Below are 18,008 nucleotides of genomic sequence, written 5' to 3' on the forward strand. Positions count from 1 at the left end.
AAGCCTCTCATCGATCCTGAGGGATGTTGCACCCATCGTACAGATGGAAAAAGCGAGCTCCTGAGAAGTTAAGTCACCTGCCTGTGGTCACACAGGTCCTGGGATTTGGATCCAGGCTTGTGGTTCCAGAATCTGAGCTTTTAACCCTGAACTATACGGGATCTCTTTTATCATTTATCAATCTGTTTGTTAAGTCAACACCATTTATAAAGAGCCTACTATGTGGCAGGGCTCCATCCCAGGAAGTGAATAAAACATAACCCTCACCACCAAGGCTTTTAGTCTAACAAGGATGTTCATTCCATACGTGTCTTGTCGGGGAGAGCAGACCAGGATGAGTGGGAACTAAGACTCACAAATTGCCAAACCAAATTCAAATTCACTTGGTGGTCAAGATTCCTGACAAACTGCTTCTCAGGAGCCAAAATTTAATCTTCTTTGAAGAAAACAGCTCTAAGCATAGGTGTGTTTTATTGGTGACTCTGGAAGAGATTTTGGCACATTCAAAAGGATGCGGAAGCCGGAAGCTGTTAACGTCACTGCAGTGCTCCTCAGGAGGGGCCCACCTATTGACCCAAGAACTAAGGAAAGCCATTAGCAAAATCAAGTGATACTATTATCAGCCAAATTCTTGCACTGGAGTAGAATCGGTGGAGCTTCTGGGGCTGCCCTGTGGCTTCCCTGGAGGGCCTAGCCAAGTAGCATTTTCTTGTCAATTCAAATAAGCCATGGATTCTGTGTGTGCAAACTTAAAAACCAGAATGTCAGAAACCCTGCACCCCACAGATATACTGGGGGAGAGATGGAACATTTATGTGTCTCTGCTTATGGTACAGTAGGCAGGTCAGAGCACAAGCCTGGATGTAACCCCGGCCCTTCAGCTCCTGCAGACAAATCACCCTCTATCCCTCAGTATCCACATCTGTAAATGGGACTAATAAACAGTAATCATACCTTCTGCATGGGCTGGATGTAAGGATCACAGGAGGGGCTCTTGTGGAGTATGCAGCACAGTGCATAGCCAGAGAAATACACCGAAAATGTTAGCTATTGTTATGTTACTGTTGAGCCTCGAGCAACATGGGTTTGAACTGGACAGGTCCACTTACATGTGGGTTTTTTTTTAATAAACACAATGTAGTACTATAAATGTATTTTCTCTTCTTTACAATTTTCTTAATAACATTTCCTTTTCTTTCGTGTACCTTATTGTAAGAACACAGTATATAATACATACAACGTGCAAAATATGTATCAGTCGATGGCTTATGTTATTGGTAAGGCTTCCAGTCATCAGTAGGCTATTGGTAGTTAAGTTTTGGGAGAGTCAAAAGTTATACATGAATATTCCCCCATGAGGGTGGGATGTCCTTAAGGGATGTTCACATTGTTCAATGGTCCACTGTATATTATTGAATATTATTATCTGCAAACGATTAAATGCTTAAAATTCATGACATTTAAATAAATGTGCCATGAGTACTTTATGAGAATAGTTTTTCTGTATTGCTCAAAGTTAAACATGATCCCTGTCAGACATAGGATAAGGCTGAGGCCCCATTTTTTGGGTTTTCACTGAGGTGACAATAGTGGTGTGACCCCACCTTCCAGTTTGAGGCTCTACCCAGGAGCTCAAACTTCCTTCCTTTCACCCTGACTTCACTCCACTTTGTCTTTTCAAAATGGGGGTGCTTTGTCCACTCCCACTTTGTCATGACCTCCAGGCCTGTCTTAGGTTGGCTTCCCCAGAAAGCAGACTTTGAGTGCAAATAACTCATCAAGTCAGTGCTCCCAGAGGTAACCTTAAGGGAGTAGGGGCATCAGAACAGGGGAAATAAGGAGGCCACACAAGGGTGAGGTCTCAGCAGTTCCACAGAGGCCAGCTTTAGACTGACCCTGCAGGGGGACCTGGAGCATATGATTTGTCCCCACCTGAGGGGAAGGGAGCCTGGGGTACAGACAGGTAAGTGGGCATGGCTCTGTTCACCATCATTCCTGGTGATCTACTTGGGAGAAGTTGTGTTTCCCATTGGCCACAATTCCCCCGGATCTGTGGGTCTGGAGACACTAATTTCCAGAAGAGAGACCACACTTTCAGCAAGAAACATGGAAAGAGTTCCACTAAACCAAAATCTATGTAACCACTTGGTCATTTGGGGGCCTCGCATACTGGGAAACCATTGGGCAAAGAAAGGAGCTGCCATCCTGGCAGGAATAATTAAGGGAAGTCTCTGTCCCTCTACCATGGGCCAGGCAGGAGTAGGTGTGGAACTCTGGGCAGCTCCAGATTACTTCCATGCCCAGTGTAACTATGACCTGACAATTCTAGCAAGCACCGCCATGGTAACCAGGGACTCAGACTCCTCGAGGATGAAGGGCCGGGTCACCCTGCCAGGGAACAACCAGTACCAGTGCCACCTAGCCAAAGGTGAGGGGTAGAGGAGGGCTATGAGAAGATCAATTTCTTCTCCAAACCAGCTGCAGCAGGTGAAGACCGTAACTTATCCGACCAACCCTCCTCTTGTAAGTTTTCCCATAAACTGTGGTCAATCTCCATCATGGAGACTCTGAATTTGAATGTGGGATGCTAGCGGGCGATGTCTATGCTCCGCCAGGTCCTCTTGGAGTCCTTTCTGTGGTTTTTGTTCACTCCTGGCTTCAGTGTGCTTTTGCTTCCCAGTTCCATTCCTGACACCAACCGTCTTAGGTCAGGCCCTCGAAGCAGGCCCCAGGTGAGGATTTGTGTGCACACGATACAAGGATACTGGCAGGGAATGGCGGGTGCAAGGCAGGACTGGGGAGGAATGCAGGCCAAGGCTCCCAGAGGGTGGCCTCAGCCTGACCCCATGGGCTGTAAGTGTGCTCTGGGCCCTCCCTCCACGCAGCTAAGGCAGCTCCAGAGCCCTGAGGACCATGCCAGAAGGAACCACAGGGCTCGCTTTGAAGCAAAAGCGTACCAAGGCCTGGGAGCACAAGACATGGTAAGAAGGATCGGGGGGGGGGGGGGGGGGGGCGGGGGGGGTGAGTGTGGGTGGGGCACTGGCATTTTCTGCTACCAGCTTTACTACAGAAATGCTTTTGGAGTCGCTTTGCTCTCACAGTAAGAATGAATTCAGGCCCCAAACAGAGAACCAAGAGGGCACAAGTCTGTTTATACAAAACAGAAGGCACACGTACCCAGCCTTGCCTCTGAGGGCCAGGGTGCTCGGGAAGGGGGATACCCAGTCCTGCCTTCCAGAACATCCCCTTTGGCTGTGGAGAGAAGCCACCTGTGGACTTTTTAAACCCCAGGCCAGTAAGCCCCCAGGCGGCCTATTAGTACAGGGCAGAAGGGAAGTACGTGACCCCGGAGATTACAGACTGGCAAGGTCCCTCGGAATCCAAGAGGTGAAAAAAATAAATCAAAATAGAAAACTGGCATTGACAAGTTCACGACACAATTTGCTTCTTCAAATTACACTTCCTTAAGTTTTGCTTGGGCTCGAAGTTGTTTTCAAGCCAGGCAGATTTCCAAGGGTCAAAAGCTGTTTTGAGAGCAACCACATTCATTGGTTAATTTGCTGTCTTTCTTTCAGTACACATTTAGGGAAGGTCTGCTCTGTAAACAGACATTGGGCTGAGCACAGGGTTCGTGAAAAATAGGCACTGGCCCTGCCTTTATGGGGTTGATGATGGTTTAGCAGGGAGATAACTGCTAAATGAATAAATACATACACGGTATGGAAGTACAAACGGGGATGAGCGTCTTGAAGGAAAAGTGTGGAATGCCACGAGAGGGAATAACGGGGTGACCTAAAACTGATTTGTCAGCAAGGACCACCCTGAAGAAGCCGCATGTAAGTTGAGGCCTGAAGGATGAGTGGGAGTTCAACCATAGCGAGAAAGGAGGTTAGGTGTTGGGTGGGGTGGCCCTCCCAGAAAGAAACAGCCTGCACTAAGGCCTGAAGTTGGGAAAGATAGGGGCTGACCTGAGGATCAAACCAACCAGAGCAAGCAAGAGAAAAAGAAAACACCCCAATTCCCCCAAAGGACCCAAGCAAAAGCTTGAGTGGATTTCTGTGCGAGTGCAGTGGGGGTGGGGTTTCGGGACGGGAATGGGAGCCCCCAAACCCCAAGCTCTGGGTCAGACTTAAATCAGACAGAAATAAAGACAAGGCCGAATAGTCTTGGCTCACAGGGCCCTGCCCGGCCCAGGGGTGCCATGCACACTGCAGTCTCTGTGAAAAGGGCCTCGTAGGATGCGTGTTGTGCCCCAGTCATAATGTCAGTTTGGAAACGGAGCTCATGGGAAAGAGGCTCTTTGGAAATCACTGGGGAGAAAAGAAGGGAGAGCTTACCAGTTGAATTTTTATTTTCTGAAGAAGCTGGAGGCAAGTGAGGCAGGACAGCAGAAATCACACACGTGAGATGTGTTGAGAAGAAGAGATTTTTTTCCTACAACGAAAAATATTTGTGAAACTTTCTGCTAGATAGATAATATGGAGTCAAATAGGCAAGGCCCTACCCTCATAAAGCTTGTGGTCTAATGAAGGAGAAGAGACATTCATTTCTTTTTTTTTTTAATTTTTAATGTTTATTTATTTTTGAGAGACAGAGACAGAGAAGAAGCAGGGGAGGGGCAGAGAGAGAGGGAGACACAGAATCAGAAGCAGGCTCCAGGCTCTGAGCTGTCCACACAGAGCCCAATATGGGTCTCCAAATCACGAGCTGCAAGATCATGACCTGAGCCAAACTCAAATGCTTAACGAACTGAGCCACCCAGGTGCCCCTAATTTCAATAATATAAAAACAAATATGGAATTGTCATTTGAGCAGCTGCACAAAGGAGAGGCCCATGGCAAATGGGGTGGTTGGGTGTATGTCAGAACAGCTTCCCTGAGGATGTCGGATTCAGGTGAAGATCTTAAGGTTGAGCAAAGGTTATTTCAGTGAAAGGAGTGGAGTAGGGGCAGGGTGAGAACATTCTAGACATTGGAAAGGACATAAGCGAAGGCACTGCTGTGGGACATCTGAGAAAATAGAAGAAACCTGGTGACCGGGGCACCGAGAACATAAGAACAAGGAGAAATAATAACAGGGTTTAAGGTAGGAATTAGACTTGGATTCTAAAAACGTATCCTACATGTTCCTGGAAGATGGAATTGAGAGGGCAGGAGAGCAAGCAGGGAGACCAGGTAGAGAGCTCTCAGAGGGGTGCACATGACAGCTCAAGGGGGGGCTGGGCCAGGGTGATGGACACAGGGCTACAGAGAATGGGATAGGTTCAAAACATATTTAGATGTATATTGGGCAGGAATTTGTGATAGGGTGAATGTGGGGGCTTTATAAGGGATGACAGGGAGAGAGGTGTGAGGTTTCTACCTGGGGAATTGGGGGGATGCTGGGGCCTTTCACCAAGTTAGGGAGCCCTCGAAAAGATCCAGGTACGGGATGGAAGGTCTGATTTTAGACATTTTAGACAGATAAAGTTGGAGGCGCCCTTGAGACCGCCAGGTGGAAGCCACAGGATGAATAGATCTGAACCTCATGGGAGAGGCCTGGAATAGTAATATCAGTTCGGAATATCAGTTCGGAAGTGACTGGTGTATGAGGGTTATTGAGGACTTGGGTATGAATGAGGCCACATAGGCAGAATATGAAAGTATGAATGTGTACAGAGATGTGGCTTTGTTGGTCAAATATGTTTGAATGTTGAGTTAAATATAATTAAACTGATTTCTTTCCTGCAGGAACTCTTGGGGCAGTGGGGCGCGGCAGGGGGGGGGCGGGGACTTTAAAAGGCTAATGAGTGTTTGTATTTCTGGAAGGGATAAAAAGGACTAATGAACACTGGGAATCTCTAAATGCAGAGATACCTTGGAGCACCTGTGTGGCTCAATTGGTTAAGTATCTGACTTCAGCTCAGGTCATGATCTCATAGCTTGTGAGTTCGAGCCCCACCTCAGGCTCTGTGCTGACACTCAGAGCCTGGAGCCTGCTTCAGATCCTGTGTCTCTCCCTCTCTCTCTGACCCTCCCCCGCTCATGCTCTGTCTCTCTCTCTCTCTCTCTCTCTCTCTCTCTCAAAAATAAATAAAAACATTTAAAAAAATTAAATGCAGAGATACCTTAATTCAGAGATCCCTGAACTTTTTTGGCCACAGAATCCTCCTATCACAGGGCATCTTACTGATAGAAAGAAAAATCTTTCTGACAGTAGAGTATGGTAACCAGAGCACTATCTTTTTTTTCCTTTGTGAATAAAACCAATAGCAATACCTCACATTTAAATAGTGTGTCACACTTGACTAAGTGCTTTCATATCACTTCTTATTCAACTCCCAAAATAAGCTTCTTGGGGTGGTCTCAGGATCCCTACTCACAGATGAGGTTCAGCTACGTTAAATGGCATGCCCAATGCCCAGTGTCTCACAGTTGGTCAGGGGAAGACCTGGAACCAAAGCTGGGACAACCAGGTCACTGAGTCCAACATCATGTTCAGTTTTATGACCTTGGCTGCTCCCACATGAAAACACATGGTCTTTAACAATATTATTAATTTAATAGTTGTGAGGCTGATGCTTGGGTCCTCTGAGACTTCATCTGGTAGCTGCAAAGCCTATGCTTCTGATCAGGTTGCTGGCCTGCTTCCTCTTAATAACCTAAGAATGGCTACACTGAGTCAGACCTAAGGTCCGTTGTCAGTGGAAGCACATGATTGTCCTCATGAGGTCAAGTTTAAAGGCCAGAGCCATACCCCAAGCATCCTGGCTTCTCTTTAATAGTCAAGTATGGATCTAACACCCACAAATTTATCTAAAACTTACAAAAGCCTATTTATTGTCTTAATCTTGTATCACCACTTGAGATAATGAGGTCTCTAAGTTCATCCTTCCTGCTATAAAACCTTTTGTTAATCTTTTATACGTTGATTGAATATTAGGCTGCTGGAAGAAATAAATTTCTCAAAGAGGGAGGATTATACTTAGAGATAAGACAAGCCAAGACTACTTTCTAACATGAGCACAGGACTCCTCTTTTCATAACATGAAATATATGTTCCTATTAGTGATGTCCTTAAGTGACATCTGGGAATTACTCTCCTGCTCAGCTATTCTCTCAACAGAGAGAATTCTCTCAACTCCTCTTCCTGGCAAAGGTCTGTGCCAGCTATAGTGGGGGAACATAGAACATATTCCCCAATAAGGAATTTTTGCTTTCTTTAATATATAAATTTTTATTGAATTATATATTCAGAAAGGTACGCAAATCATACATTTCACAAAATATGCTCATGTAACCACCACCTACATCAGGAAATAGAACATTATCAGCTCCCCATACCTGGGCCCCCTCCCCTCCTTCCTATGGATAACCAGGGTTCCAACCATGTATCAGTTTCCTATTACTGCTGTAACAAATTAGCACAAACTTAGTGGCTTGAAACAATATTCTCTTATAGCTCTGGAGAATAGAAATCCCAAATCAGTCTCACTGAGCTAAAATCAAGATGTTGGCAGGGCTGATTCCTTCCAGAGGCTCTCTGGAGAGAACATCCTTGTCTTTTCCAGCTTCTGGAGGCCCCCTCTACATTGCCTGACTTATGGCCCTCTTCCTACATTTTCAAAGCCAGCATCATAGCATTTCTTCTCTGACTCTGATCCTTCTGCTTTCCTCTTATTAGGATCCTTATCATTAGATTAGGTCTACTTGGATAATCAAGGTAAATCTCCCTATCTTGAAACCTTTAATTTAATCACAGCTACAAAATCTCTTTTACTATATACACAGTAATATATCCCAGGGTTCAGGGGATTAGGACAGAGATATGTTGGGGGGGCACTATTTAGCCTACCTCAGACCATAAAACCATAGATTCATTTTTCCTATTTTGAACTTTAAGTAAATAGAATCATATACCCTTTTAATGATGTCTTTTTTTTTTTTTTTTAGTTTATTTATTTTGAGAGAGAGGGCGAGAGAGTACAAGAGAGGGGAGAGGCAGAGAGAGAGAAGGAGAGAGAGAATCTCAAGCAGGCTCCACACTGCCAGCATGGAGCCCAATGCAGGGCTCAAACCCATGAACCGTGAGACCATGACCTGAGCCAAAATCAAGATGCTTAACCAACTGAGCCACACAGGCGCCCCTTTAATGATGTCTTTTGATTTCAAAAAGTTTTAAGTTTTAGAGTAGTCTAATTTATCAGTCTTAGTGCTTTTGTGTCTCTTGAAAGAAATATTTGCCTACCTACCCCAAATAATGAAGATACTCTATGTTTCCTCTAGTTGCTATATTATTTAACTATGGCATTAAAACCTACAGTCCATCTAGAATTGGTTTTTGTGAATGGTGTGAGTTCATTATTGAGGTTCATTTTGCCTCATATGAATCTATATGGATTCTCATATAATCCAGTATGATTTTGAAAAGACTGCCTTCCCTCCTGGTCTGAATTACCATTTTTATCTTAAACATCTGTTTAGCACCATACCACACTATCTCAATCACTGTAGCTTTTAAATAAAACTAGATAACCACTGGTACAAGTTATCCAACTTTGTCATTCAATATTATCTTGGCCCTTCCTGGCCTTTGCACTGTCATATACATTTTAAAATCAGTTTATCAATTTCTGGGAATTTGACTGGGGCTGCGCTGAATCTGTAAATTATGTGGGAGAGCATGTTTATAATACCTAGTCCCCTAGTCCTTGAACATTTATTTGGGTCTTCTTTAACTTAGTTCAATGACATGTTATTCTTTTTGCATGAAGGTGGTTGTGCATCTTCCACTGATTTTTAGGTGTTTAATATTTTTATTATTTTTTTATCGTTTATTTATTTTTGAAAATGAGAGAGACAGAGCACAAGCAGGGGAGGGGAAGAGACAGAGGGAGACACAGAATCCAAAGCAGACTTCAGGCCCTGAATTATCAGCACAGAGCCCGACATGGGACTTGAACCCACAGACTGTAAGATCATGACCAGAGCCAAAGTGGGATGCACAACCAACTGAGCCACCCAGGCGCCCCTGTTGTTGTTATGATGACGTATTATCATTTAAAATTTTTATTTTCTATTTTTAGTACATAGAATATAATTGATTTTTTATATTGATCTTGCATTCAGCTACCTGGCTAAGTTCATTTGCTAATTTATTTAATATGTAGGTTCTTTTAGATCTTCTCTCTATAGCTATGTCTATATAAATAATATGTTTTACATACATACTCATATATATTTCTGTATATTATCCATGATGCTGATGAATAATGGCAGTTTTATTTCTTTCTTTCTCTTTCTCACACCAATTTCTTTTTCTTGCCTTATTGCATTAGCTGTGAGCCTCCAGTCTAATTCTGAATAGGTGTGATAACAGACATCTTTGTCTCATTTCCAAATTAGGGGGATTATGATGTTTGCTGTAGGATTATTTGGAGATGCCCTTTATAGGAGGCAGGAAATTCTTTATATTTCTAGTTTGCTAAGAATTTATTTTTAATCATAAATGAATATTGAATTTTTTAAATGTTTTTTCTGTATCTTTTTGAGACAATCATAAGGTTTTCCCTTTTATTCTGTTCATGTGATTAATTACATTGAGCTATCTTGACTTTTAATTTTGAAATAATTTTACACTTATGGAAGAGTTGCAAAAATAATAGAGTTTCCATATATCCTTCACCCAACTTCCCTAATGCTCATTTTATATAACCATAGGACAATTGTCAAAACTTAAATAACATTGGTACAATACTTTTAATTATACTATATACTTAGTTGGATTTTACTTGTTTTTCCACTAATGTTCTTTTTCTATTTCACAATGCCATGTTGCATTTTGTGGCATCTCATTAGTCTGCTCTAATCTTTGACAGTTCCTCAGTCCTTCGTTGTCTTTCACGACTTTGACACTGTTGAAGAGAATTGGTCAGGTATTTTGTTAGACTATCCTTTATTTTTATTTTTTTTTAAATTTTTTAATGTTTATTTATTTTTGACACAGAGAGAGAGACAGAGCATGAGCAGGGGAGAGGACAGAGAGAGAGAAGGAGACACAGAACCAGAAGCAGGCTCCAGGCTCTGCGCGGTCAGCACAGAGCCCGACGCGGGGCTCGAACTCACAGACCGTGAGATCATGACTTGAGCTGAAGTTGGATGCTCAACCGACTGAGCCACCCAGGCGCCCCTTGTTAGACTATCCTTTAATTTAGGTTTGTCTAATGTCTTCTCAGGGTTAGATTGAATACTTTCATTTTTTAGCAATATACAACAGAGGTGATATGCTCTTCCCAGTGCACGACCCCAGGGGATGCATGATATGTCTTCTTACTGGCGATGGTAACCTCGATCACTTGGTTAAAGTGGTATCTGCCAGTGTTCATTGAATTTTAAATGTTAAACCTTCCTTATATTTTCAGAATAAACTCAAATTGGTTACATTTTTTCATATATTTTAGGCTAATATTTTGAAAGAATGTTTGTTTCTATGCTTATAACAAAGTTTGGACTGTAATTTTCCTTTTCTGAAGATCTTTGTCAGGATTTAAGGTTAAGTTGGCTTCATAAAACAAGGTAGTAATTGTTACCTCTTTATTCTCTAGGAGAGTTTATGGTTTATGTAAGATTGTTGCTATTTCTTCCTTAAATTCTTGAAGAAATCACTAATGAAGTTATGTGGGGGCTGGAGTTTTCCTTGAGGAAGGAAAGGTTTTAAATTATAGATTTGATATATATAGGACTAGTTAGATTTCTATTTACCCTTGTCTCAGGTTTACTAGTGTCCTTTTTCACATTTATTTATTGTTGAGAGACAAAGAGAGACAGAGCGCAAGCAGGGGAGGGGCAGAGAGAGAGGGAGACACAGAATCCGAAGCAGGCTCCAAGCTCTGAGCTGTCAGCACAGAGCCTGATGTGGGGCTCGAACCCACAAAGCATGAGATCATGACCTGAGCCGAAGCTGGACACTCAACTGACTGAGCCACCCAGGCACCCTAAAGTGTCCTTTTTGAAGAATTTATTTCCTATTTTCAAATGTGTTGGCAGAAAACTTTTCATAATATCCTCATAGTCTTTTTTTTTGGCGGGCTCCATGCCCAACATGGGGCTCAAACTCAGGACTCCCGAGATCAAGAGTTGGCATGCTCCACCAACTGAGACTGCCGTGTGCCCCTCCTCGGATTCTCTTGTAAATGTATTACTGTGGTGAGGTGCTCTTTTTCATTCCTGATATTGATACTTTGTTTCCCATTTTTTTCTCAACTATTCTTGGTAGAGGTTTATCAATATTAATTGATCTTTTTGTAGAACCAACTTTTGGGTCTGTTGATTCTCTCATTGTACATTTGTTTACTATTTCATTAATTTTCTGCTTTTATCTTTCTTATGTTTCTACTTCCTTGGGTTTAATTAGCTGGGTTCCCCCTTCCCCCTCCATTTCTTGAGATAGATTCTTATATAACTGATTTTTAGCTTTTCTTCACCATTTGCGTTTAAAGCTACAAATTGCCGTCTCTACCCAAGCACAGCTTGAACCGGGTCCCACCTGTTTTGATATATTTTTATTATCATTTAGTCAAAATGTTTTTTCTCATTTTTCTTTGACCCACAGATTTTTTTTTTTTTTCAACGTTTTTTATTTTTTTTTTGGGACAGAGAGAGACAGAGCATGAACGGGGGAGGGGCAGAGAGAGAGGGAGACACAGAATCGGAAACAGGCTCCAGGCTCTGAGCCATCAGCCCAGAGCCTGACGCGGGGCTCGAACTCACGGACTGTGAGATCGTGACCTGGCTGAAGTCGGACGCTTAACCGACTGCGCCACCCAGGCGCCCCGACCCACAGATTATTTAGAAGTTTATTTTCTGACATTGTGAGGATCTTTCTAGGTATTTCTTGCTATTGATTTCTAGCTGACTTTTACTCTGGTCATAGATACATAAATTGTCCCAAAGAAAACAAATGGAAAAAACACTTACCATTCATTTTACGAGGGCAGTTTAACCTTAATACCAAAACCTGACAAAGATATTATAAGGGGGGGTGGGGAGGGAAGGAAAGGAAAAGATTATTTAAATCTTCTGAGATGTGTTGAGATTTGTTTATGGATCAGCATACAGCCAATTTTGGTAAATGTACCATGTGTAATCAAAACTTTAAAACTGTATCCTGCAGTTGTGTGCAGCATTCTATACATAAGTAGATCACATATGCATTTGTTAGTTGTATTATTCAAATTCTTTATATCCCTATAGTTGGTTTTTGTTTTCTGCTGCTTCTTCTAAAAGTTAACGAGAGAAGTGAAAGGTGTATTAAAATGTGCCATTTTGGGGGCGCCTGGCTGGCTCAGTCAGTAGAGCATGTGACTCTTGATCTCAGGGTCATGGTTTTGAGCCCCACAGTGGGCATGGACATTACTTTAAAAAAAAAAAAAACTTTTATTTAAAAAGTTCCATTTTTCCTTTTAGTTCTGTCAATTATTACATTATAAAATTTGAGGATGTGTTATTAGGTACAATGAAGAATTGCTATATCCTTCAGATGGACTGACATTTTTATCCTTATGAAATGTACTACTTTATTTCTTGTAAAGCTTCTTGCCTTAAACAGTGTCTGATATTAGTATAAACATACCAGTTTTCTTTTAGTTAGAAATATATTTCTTCCTCCTTTTACTTTTATTCTTTCTGTGTGCTTATATTTGGGTGTAGGGTATGTTTATTTTTAATCCAGTCTCACAATGTTTATCTTTTAATTAGAACTCTTAGTTTACATTTAATACACTTACTGACATATTTGGATATAAATCTTTGATGTTTTTTCTCAAAAAAATTTTTTTAATGTTTATTTATTTTTGAGAGGGGGAAGGGCAGAGAGAAAGGGAGACACAGAATCTGAAACAGGCTCCAGGCTCTGTGCTGCTCGAACTCAGGAACGAGGAGATCGTGACCTGAGCCAAGTCGGGTGCTTAACCAACTGAGCCACTCAGGTGTCCCAAATCTACCATGTTTTAATTTTTTAGTTGTTACAATTGTTGTTTTCTTTTCCCCTTTCTTAACTTCTTTGGAATAAAATATTTATTATTATTATTTCATTTCCCTCTTCTATGAACTAGTCATTGATTCTTTTATTATGTTTATTGGTTAGCCTAGACCTAAAGATTACAACATGCATCCTTGACTCATTAAAGTCCAATTAGTATTTTTTTTCAATTCATGGATAAGGACATTGGAATACTTTAACTCCTTTTCCCACTTACATTTTGTGTATTGTTACATACTTTAATTCAACATATATTCTATACATATATATTTATACAGTCAATACTAATTTAGATTCCCTCATATGTCTACTCTTTACAGTGCTCTTTATCCCCTTCTTCATCTTCTTGCTTCCATTTGGAATTCTTTCCTTCTACCTGAAAAACTAGTTTTCCCACTAGTGTCTTTCGGCAAGCTCTAAATCATTTCAGTTATTTGGCTGGTAATGTCTTTTTTTCGCTTTCATTTTTGAACGATTTGCTTTCATTTTTGAACGATACTTTCTCTGGGTATAGAATTTTTAGGTTAGTAGATATTTTCCTTTAGCCTTTGATTTTTGTTTATCCTTTTGAATATAAACTATTGACCACTATTTACCAATATTTACAATAAAGTAAACAATATATAGTTGGATAACATTCTGATGATTGTTTTTCCTGGTTTCTGCTGAACCAGGAACTCAAATACTGAGAAGATTGGGCCCGCATGTAAGGAATGAGCTGGGGTAAAGAAAACACATGCAGGTCAAGAATTTACAATACGGAAGTTTGTCCCTCCATTTATTCCAGCAAGTGCTAAACTGTCAACATTTCTAACCATCTGATTATGATTACGTTTCCATGAACAAAGTCTTAGACATTCCATAAATTGTGACCTTTTAGTCAATATCGCAGAGATTTCAACCTCTTGCAAAGGAATGATTCACCAGAAGGAAACTTTAAATGTCCACATAACTAAGTTTTGCTTACCTAATTTAAACACACCAGGACTTGTCTAGTTTTCTCATGTGGGTGGGGAGGTTGTTGGTAATGCTAAAATTTTTCTTTCAGGGATCTTGCAAATAAACTTGCATTTATATGACTATAGATATGGATATGGATTCTGATATGGCTACTTTTAAATTGCCCAATTTAAATTGTTTACGGTATATTTAAACTGTCCAATTAATTATGAAATTTTAAAAGTTAAGGCCTGTTCAGGAAAAATTTCAATTTACTTTAAGTGATTTATATCTTAGGTTGCTGAAAATGATGGCATCCCAGAAACATGGGCTTATCCATGGTCATGAAATTCTGCTTTTGTTTGGGTGAATGTTTTTTTTTTACAAAGAAAACCATTTATGTATGTATTTTTATGTATACACTCACACACACCAAAAAAAAAAAAAAACAAATAAACAAAAAGCCCAGAATGGTCCTTACGAATGTAGGAATTAAACACAAATTCTGGTTGAGTACCAACTATGAAGATTTCCCCCAGCATTAAGAAAAGGTGCTCTCTAATGCAGGGGAATAATATACCATGGTCTCAAATATTCTTTTCTGATAAAGGAAGCAACTATAGGAAGCTTTTATTTATTCAAAGTAACCAGTGCTAGAGATGCAAAAAATCCCTAACAACTCCCCCAAATGATATATCATTGAGCTTCATCTTCTAGACAAGAATGACAAGTTAATCTCTCTTCATAAAAAAGAATTACAATTTGGGGTGCCTGGGTGACTCATAAAAAAGAATTACAATTTGGGGTGCCTGCGTGGCTCATAAAAAAGAATTACAATTTGGGGTGCCTGGGTGGCTCAGTCGGTTAAGCGTGGACTCTTGATTTTGACTTGGGTCATGATCCCACGGTTCGTGAGATCAAGCCCTGCGTTGGGCTCTGCACTGATAGTGAGGGGCCTGCTTGGGATTCTCTCTCTGCTCTTCCCCCACTTGTTCTCTCTCTCTGTCTCAAAAGAAATGAACTTTAAAATAAAGAAAATGCAATTATAATTTGAAGACGCTTCATATTTGCCTCCTTTGCCAACGCCGACTCTGCCTTTTCTGAATTTTTCCATTTCATGAGAAATGTGAATTCTCCACTGCTGTCTGCAGCACCAATTATTTGTTCAGGATCAAGACCTCTGGCAAAGCCTGTTGGTTTATCAGCAGCATCTCTTTTCTTCTTGGATTTGCCATCATCAGATTCACTGTCAGATAAAGAGTCTTTTTTTGTACCGTCTTTTTCTTTACCAGCTTTTTGAGAATTCGGAAATGCTTCAATTAACTCTGGACAATCTAAATTTTCTTCAAGCTCCCAAGTATTGTCAACATCTGTAAATCCCTTCCACTTCAGGAAATACTCTATCTTCCCATTTACTACTTTCTCCACCACAAATTCTTCCGGCTCTGCCTCTTCTACTTTACTCTTTCCTTTCTGTTTCTTTCCCACTTTTTCCAATGTAGTTTTATTAGAGGCCATTTTTTATTGCAGGCGTTCAGGGCTATTTTTCACTGCCTCTAGGCTGCTTCAGGTCTCAGGTCTGCAGCGTCACTGGCCCTGTGCACCTCAAACTCCAGCCACATCCTTTCTTTTGGCCTTTTAAAGATATCATTTCATTATTTTTTGGCTTCCATTGTTTTTATTGAAAATTTGGCTGTCTTATTTTGTGCCCCTGAACAAAATGTGTTTTATTATTTTTTTATACTAACTTCATTTACAGTTTTTGTCTTTAGTTGTTTTTTACCTATTTTACAACGATGGGTCTAGTTGTAACTTTCTTTGTATTTATCTGTGCCTCTATGTCTTTTATCGGTTTTTAAATCCTTAGATTATTTGCTGTTCAAATGTTGTTTATGCTACACACTCTCTCTCCTTTTCTTCTAGGACTCTAATTACACAAATGTCTACACCAAATCCCATATATCTCCCAGTCTTTCTTTTTGGTATTTCCTAAAAATCTTATCCTGCTGTAATTGTAGTGAAGTCCACATATTTTTTTCTAGTCTATATTCAAGTTCATGAATCATCTCTTTAGTTGAGTCTAATCTGCTTTGAAATCTTTCCTCTGAGTTCTTAATTTCAATCCTAGAATTTTTATTAGATTATTCTTAAAATATATTCAACATACCTGTTTAAATTACATTTTTTTTCTTTTGGTTTTCAGTCATTTGTTCCTAGCTCCTGTTATGCCTGGTGTTGTTGTTATTGTTATCATCTATTTGTTTAATGCCAGACACCATATGAAAAATGTAGCGATAATTTGAGAGCCTGGATGATGTCATATTCCTCCAAAGACGATTTGCTTTGCTTCTGGCAGGCAGTTAGCAAGGAGTATAACTTCTTAGTCTAATCGGAGATTGGTTTGATTCAGATCTGAGTTACAGTCTCTGTGAGTGCTCGTCTATTTTCGGGCTAGTTTTATTACCAGGGTGTAGTCCCTCAAGGTTCCCAGTTGAAGACTGGGCTGTTTACCAGATCCCCTCCTTTTGGAAAGCTCTGAATCCCAATTTTTGTCTCCTTACCCCTGTAAGACTGCCAACAGTCCTGTTCAGCTGCTCAGCTTCTCTGTACTTAACTTATTCAGAATCATCAAATGTCTCTTGGGAGAAAGTAGCTGCATATATTAAGCTGCTCACCTCTCTTTATTTCCTTTTTCTCTAATACCTTAGACTCTGTCTTATATGTCTCCAATGCTTTCAAATAGATGTTTCTCACTTTTAATAAAATCTAGGGGTGCCTTGGTGGCTCAGTTGGTTAATCTTAAGTCCAACGTCAGCTCAGGTCATGATCTCCTGGTTTGTCAGTTCGAGCCTTGCATCAGGGTCTCTGCTGTCAGTGCAGAGCCCACTTCAGATCCTCTGTCCCCCTCTCTCTGCGCCCCCCCCCCCCACAACTCGTGCTCTCTCTCTCAAAAATGAATAAACATTTAAAAACAAAATCTAGGTTTTTCTAGTTGTTCTCATGTGGAGCATTGATCTGATACAAGCTAGTCCATAATAACTAGAAGCAGAAGTCTTCCCCTAATGGGTTTATAACTAGTACTGCTCCATATTATCATCCTTGGTTCCTGTCCTTGAGGAACTTTGCTTCAGTCCTGGTTGCTATAATGAAAAATATCAGGACAACAAGAAAAAAAAAATTGATGCCTTCGATTTTGAATATTATTTTTTCAAGCACATCTTATAACATCAACAATAATAACTGACAATTATTGGGTGTTTGTTTTGGGCCAGGAAATGTCCTAGTATGTTACATGTATGAATTCATTTAATGGGATACAGTGAGAGTCCAGTGCTATCCATATTCATCAATCATAGAATTTGACCAAGGGGGGACCTGGGTAAAAGATGACATATAATTCACAAACACAACACAACAATTCAACAAACACAGCCAAGGACCAACTAAGAAAAAAGTTTAGATGTTATCTAGGCTATCAGATGACAAGGAATGCACACACAAAAAGGTAAGGTACAAGCTTCAAACTCTTTCCCCACTAGTCTTTTTCTAGTGGGAAATACTAACAAAGTTAGTTTATAGCAAAAGACTAATAATGAACAAGGATATTTTCCACTTGTGTGCTCCCTGGTGGAGGTGATAGGGAAGAAGTAACAGGAGAAGAGAGAACAACCAAGATCTTATGTCAACTGTCCCTGGGTGTCAAGAATCAGTTTTATTTGCATTCAATAGACATCAAGTAATTGTAGGTTTAGGTCACAGAAATGAGTTGGGTGACCAATATAAGAATGGGATGGTGGTGATAGGGTATTAATGGCCCAAGACCCTGCCAAGGAGAATTGAAAGGGATATTTAGGCTATTTGCCCAAAAACCAGAAATGTACACCCAACACCATGTTCTGGCATGGCAGAACATGGCAACCTCACTCCCAACTTCAGCTCTCAGCCAGACACCCTCCAGGGCCTAGCACTCCTCACCCTTTTGTATCCTTGAGCCTAGGTGATAAACAATATGGGCCTCCTTCCTGCTGTTGGATGAAATTCTATTTAGCGTC

The 18,008-nt window shown here is 40.7% G+C and overlaps 1 protein-coding gene across 1 annotated transcript; it reads right to left on the reverse strand.

Moving 5' to 3' along the window:
* Nucleotides 1-13,005: 13,005 nt before the first annotated feature.
* LOC124528617 (chromobox protein homolog 3-like) lies at nucleotides 13,006-16,775 on the reverse strand. Its single transcript, XM_047102313.1, has 2 exons — nucleotides 15,015-16,775; nucleotides 13,006-14,735 (listed from the first exon to the last, which is right to left on the reverse strand). Exons 1-2 carry the CDS (start codon nucleotides 15,472-15,474, stop codon nucleotides 14,653-14,655), a joined length of 543 nt encoding a protein of 180 aa, XP_046958269.1. The 5' UTR covers nucleotides 15,475-16,775; the 3' UTR covers nucleotides 13,006-14,652.
* Between the last annotated feature and the right edge of the window lie 1,233 nt (nucleotides 16,776-18,008).

The sequence above is a fragment of the Lynx rufus genome, unplaced genomic scaffold (genome assembly GCF_022079265.1).
Source record: "Lynx rufus isolate CCGP_SWC_20201006 ecotype Redwood Valley unplaced genomic scaffold, mLynRuf1.p SCAF_6, whole genome shotgun sequence".
NCBI lineage: Eukaryota > Metazoa > Chordata > Mammalia > Carnivora > Felidae > Lynx > Lynx rufus.